Source organism: Xiphias gladius, chromosome 18, assembly GCF_016859285.1.
Source record: "Xiphias gladius isolate SHS-SW01 ecotype Sanya breed wild chromosome 18, ASM1685928v1, whole genome shotgun sequence".
Classification (NCBI taxonomy): Eukaryota; Metazoa; Chordata; class Actinopteri; order Istiophoriformes; family Xiphiidae; genus Xiphias; species Xiphias gladius.
This window is the reverse complement of record NC_053417.1, coordinates 26917793-26923205: the sequence shown is the minus strand read 5'-3', so window position 1 is coordinate 26923205 and position 5413 is coordinate 26917793. Positions and strand designations below refer to the sequence as shown.

The 5413-nt window shown below is 49.4% G+C and overlaps 1 protein-coding gene across 6 annotated transcripts in view; it reads right to left on the bottom strand.

Moving 5' to 3' along the window:
• tcea2 (transcription elongation factor A (SII), 2) overlaps positions 1–4399 on the bottom strand; it is a 13875-nt gene extending 9476 nt beyond the window's left edge. For 2 of the 6 annotated variants that reach the window (XM_040151833.1, XM_040151834.1), the window contains exon 1: positions 4163–4399. In XM_040151833.1, the coding sequence (XP_040007767.1) occupies positions 4163–4231 (69 nt within the window). In that variant the 5' untranslated portion in view covers positions 4232–4399. The other 4 variants (XM_040151836.1, XM_040151835.1, XM_040151837.1 and 1 more) reach the window with 4 other exon arrangements.
• Positions 4400–5413: the final 1014 nt, after the last annotated feature.

Below are 5413 nucleotides of genomic sequence, written 5' to 3'. Positions count from 1 at the left end.
TCTACCCTGGGTGTGAACACCTCAGTAAGTGAACCCCTTGGAGCATGAGCGCGGCACATTGCTTAATCTTTTCCCCGACAATGTATCTCTGGTAAACGGGAATGACGGTGCTCCTTCTCCAAATCTTAACCGAGTCAAATCCGAGCACGCGTGACATACAGTACGTAAGTATCTTCACATTCAGGTCGACTTATACTTTCCGCAGATATCATCATCATCATCATCGCCGCCGATGTCCACTGCAAATCAGCATCCATACATCAACTCAGAAATCATAGGGAAAAAGAGGCGCTCTTTATAACCCCCAGAACCTGCCATAGAACGATCATATCTTTGAGTTTTCTTCGGTATCAAGGTAACCCAGCGATAGTTGTCTATGCATCCATGGGGACGCGGCAAACAGGAACTGCTGACCGCTAATTCGGCATTCTTCTGATGGTACCAATTCGCCAAAATGTAAACCAAAACACACTCGAGTCGAAGCCCACAGCTAACTGACCCACTTCCATGGCAATGCTTCGTTCCAAAGCTTTGACCACAGATAGAATGAAGACAAGGAATAATAATAGGAGGGATAAAATCCATGATTATTCTTTTTTATCTTGCACTATCAGTATTCTTTGTTACACTGACCAGGCTCGGAATGTCAGAAGATCAAGATGGCATTTTTTACTACATATGAAGTTGCCTGGTTCCCTCCCTAGATTCCCTCCCACGGCGGAGCAGCTGTCACCCGCACGCCCCGAAGCAATCGTTCAACGTATTCTAAAAAGGTTCCCAAGAGAATGACGGTGCCGCGAGATCGAGTCTTAGCGAGGGCAGCTTTTTTTCCCACCGTCGGTCGTACGGCTCAGTTTTTTTATTTGACACTTAATGAGGACAAAGAAGATACAAAGAAGATTTCTAAAGAAGACATTTCCCGGTATCGCAGATGATACCGGGAAATGTTAATATGGCGAATTACACCCAACAGCTGCACGGGTGGAGGGGACGGGATGCTCTCTGCGGCAGCTGCTGCGCTGCAATTTATGCAGGAGGGGAGGCGACACGGTAGCTTCACGGTACAGAAATCCTTCGTGACGATGCCCTACTGAAGATGCCACACGCTGTTAAACAGAAAAGAGTAAAGGAGTCAGAGGGAGAGAGCGAAAGAAGAGGTAAAGACAGGGAAAGAAATTACAAAGTGATATGATTAAATTAAATGAGATGGTCCAGCAGGGAAAAGAAAAGGTTGGACGTGTTCCCACATAAGCAAGACAGATACAAGGAGACACGGGCAGAGGATGGACAGAGACAAAGAAGGACGGCGTAAAGCAGGAGGACAGGCGAAGGAGAGAAGGGAGAGAGAGAGGTGAGGGAGGAACAGAAATGAAAGGAGGAGAGTCTGTTAAAGATTCATCTATCCCCAAATCCCACCGTGAGACATTTAGGACAAATAACATCAACAAATGTCTGTGCAGACTGTTACTGTGAGACCAACAGTCCCCAAACAATGTTTCATTCCTCCAAGGTAAAAAACTTTCCCAGGCACAAATCTCTGAAGGCTCAAGACTAAAAGCGTGTTATCGTCCATGTGTAATTACTGAGAATTACGCATAAGCCGAATTTCCACTGCTACAGCTACCAGTCAAACTGATGTGTTCAATTTAAAGAGAGAGAAAAAGCAAATAAGTGCAATGTCACAGTCGCGTCTGCTGTTTCAACAGGAGCTCAAATCTCAGCCAATTTCAGAAAGATTTAATTTATAGTATTTACACTCAAACACGGCCCATCAAGTGTTTCAAAATAAAACAGCCAATGAAGAGAGATCATGTAAAGCTAAAAGGTTCACGTCACGCTCACTGCTGATAGAAAGGCCAGCGTCACCAACTCAATTAAAGAGCACTCCACTGATTTAGCGCTGCACTCCTATACACCTGTTGAGCTCCCGAAAGAGGATCAAAATGGATGCAGCAGAGTCTGAGAGGTTCTCTTTTTTGTTTCACTCCTGCTTGTCAAACCCACAATGCAACGCGGCCGCCCGCAGTTCGGTGGTGCTGGGGGGGGCCAGCGCAGCCCGAAGCCATTACACCAGAGATCGGATCAAGTCTTAGTTGAGGAGCAGGCTACCAGGGTCCGCTAAACTCACTTCTCTCTCTCTCTATATGTATATAATGATCGGTGTCCCATTCAAAGACCTTTGAAAAAAATAAAATAAATAAAAATCAACAGCAGTTTAGTGGGTTTTTTAGTGGATTTTAACAGATAATCGACTCGGTACCGATACTGCTCTCCAGGAAGTTGTTGTCTTATCACCTGCTGCTCTGCATAATCCACTTGGAGGTGAGGCGGGCTTCCCTCTTCAACACAGAGATCGAAAGAGGACAGTCAACAGTGCGCTGAGAGGGCTGACATTTGACTCGGTCTATCAAACCACTGTAACATCAAGGCGTCGTTCACGGCGCTCTGAACCCCGGGAACTCTTTTATGTCCCTTCAGCTCACCGTTTTCGGTCCTCTGCCGCACACAGACTGTGTGGCCGAGTCTCAGGGCTCTCGACAACCAACCACCCCCCCCCCCGTGCAAGGAGCGCAGCCAGTCATTCCAAGAGGACACGCTCAGACAAGCTGGGCTCACGCAGTTATCTCAGGTCTAGCTGGCGAAGCGACTGGTGCATTTAGAGAATAAAGAGCCCGGTATTTTTCTAAGGGCCTGCTGGAGACAGAACCAGGGAAAAAAGGAAAGCGAATGACGTGAATTGCCTTCATCATGTGGATACAAATGTGACTCCAACGGGATGAGAGTGCTGCACATCACTGCAATTCTTTTCTACCTTAGCCATAAGCACTTGAGGAGCGGATGTTATCTTTCCGGGTTTTTACGTTGTCTGGAGTCTTTCTGCCCATTATGGTCAAAAAGGGCCCAAATACAGCAGCGATTAAAAGGGGAACATTTAAAATACCAAGAGTCTTTAGAAAGGAAGAAAAAAAAAAAAGAAACCCTCAAATGTAGGTTCATTCAAGTTATTTTCTATTTTATCAAAGAACTGCAGCCTCCGCTAAGACCTTATTCATTCTGTTCGCATTGGTTGTACTTCACCACCACGACCGGATCTCCGTCCCATTCAGAGGGAGCCGTAGCTCCATGGATTTTATGGTCGTCCATGCCTGCGTGACTTCGCCCTGAGTTTGGACAGGGGCCCGAGGGGCGCGGAGGTCACGCGGAGGGAGGAGGGTTCGGATACGCCGCAACGTTTTTGGGTCGGGGCGTCTGGTTTTAAGGTAGCGGCCGTCGGTCACAGTTTTACCCGGGTTCTGGTTTTTCAGCGCTTCGTACGCCTCCTCGGGGCCTGGACAGCCACGGTAGGAGTTAAATGTCCGGCCGATGGGTTGACAGCTCGTCGGGACCGTTTACGCTTCGGCCAGAGAAAGAAGAGAGAAAACCAAACCACATCAAAAGAAAAACTGAAATGAAACCAGCATCCTGTTGGAGGCAGAATTGGTTTGGTTTAAAAGTTACCGAGCTGGCGACCAGTTTTCAAGTGTCACTGCTGTGACCTCGTTTATGGTGATTTCCTTCAATGTAGATGAAGGCCAGCAAACCCTCCAGCCCGTGGGCCCAACTGTCCCGGGGTTCCTCACGTCAAATTTCAAAATAAACGTCCTAAGTATGTGCACCGCGCCAAACCTGCAATCGCACGATTAAAAAATATTTGAGTCCCTTTTCTAACTTCTGTCTGCGTCTCACCTCCATACAAAAGGTAGTGACATCCGGAGCTACGGTCAACACACTGAGGTACATCGACAGGATGATTGATTGCAGGTGCGGAATTGGAAGCTTTCTGACCAATCGCTGCTGCGACTGATGAGCAAAAAATATTTCCAAAGAATCACAAAAAAAAAAAAAAAACACACACACACACGACCCAGCAGCAGCAGCAGCGGCAGCAGCGGCGGCGGCGGCGGCAGCATCCTCCTCACCACCCTCATCACCCTCATCATCATCAGCCCTGCCGTGTGCGAGATGTTCAGCAGGGGTGGATCAATCCTCCTGCACTGAGCGGCGAGCGCAGCTGAGGCACACTCACCGTGGTTCCAGAATTTTCCCCCTCTCGGCAGTTAAAGGTAGAGCCCATCACCTGATCGCGTTTTTCTGCAGATGCAGCAACTGTCGTTTCACTCACCGTATTCTTCTTGTGCACCATTTTATCCAGCTTTTTGGCGATGCGCTCCACTTCCTGGTTTTTAGCCATTTTGAGCGCTTTCCTCTCCGTCAGCTCGGCCCCTCTGCAGCGGAGCAAACCTCCACTGGTGTGGAAGAAAAACTCTCCCAGTCTCCCTCTCTTTGACTCTCTTCGCACAGCCTGTCTGTCTCCTTCCCTCCCAGCTGCTGCCTCCCTCTCGTTTGTTGTTGTGTGACACCGTGGGACGCTGGGAGTTGTAGTCCGTCCCCCCCCTCCCTTTTTTTTTTTTTTTTTTTTTTTTTTTTTTTTGGGTTCTTTCTAAATTCAGCCTGAGGCAACCTGGCCAGACCTTGCAGGGCGACTCAGAGGAATGTCTCCCCACTTCCGACCGTTTCCATTTCCTCGGCGGTTGAGCGTGTGTGGATGAGATGGAGAGAATTTCTCCCCGGACATTCTGAAGTCCGTCGTTGAGAGTCCCACCGAACCTGGAGGCCCGCGCGATCCGCCTGAGCCTGTGAGGACTTGTGATGAGGCTGGGCATCTGGGCGGTGGCGGCGGCTGCTGACCTTCCGCCGGGCCAGCACGGGCAACCGGCAGGCGACTCGGAGCAGAGGAGCCGCTCGTGGGGAGAACCTCAAGCCCGTGGTTCAGGTCTCTGCTTTCCGTGTTGTTTTCACACCGCTAGGAAAACACACATTCTACAGAAATCCCACCTCTTTCTTGTGCGAAGCCTCAGAGCCCTTTCTACTCTGCTATGTGCGCGTGATTTGGACACAGAGCTTTGATTTGCATTGTAGAAGCATTATTTCATGGTGACTGTGTTTTCATAGTCCGAACGACTGATCGACTCTGTGAGCTTGAATTCCATTCGCCTATTCACATCCACCTGACCTTGACCTGACCTCTATGTGCAGCGGGGATCCCTCTTGAGGGCTGAGGAGCAAAAACTATAGCTCCACGGGCAGCAGAGAAGGGTGCGGCGACGCAGGGCCGCGTCCGCACTACCTCCGGGGGCAATGTATGGGCAACAAGTCAGAGACGCCTCCGTCCAGTAACGGTGATAAGCACAGAGGCCGAAGCAGGCCGCTCAGAAGTCGCTGGCGCACTGGAAACGGTCCAACTCTGCTCCTCCAGAAGGAGATGGGAGTTGTTTTTGTTTTTTTTGATGCACCTCCTCCCAGAACTTTATTCGTTCCCCGAATGTATTTACCGCGTCGTCCCTCTAGATGTCGGTGTTGTGAAGTTTTTCTG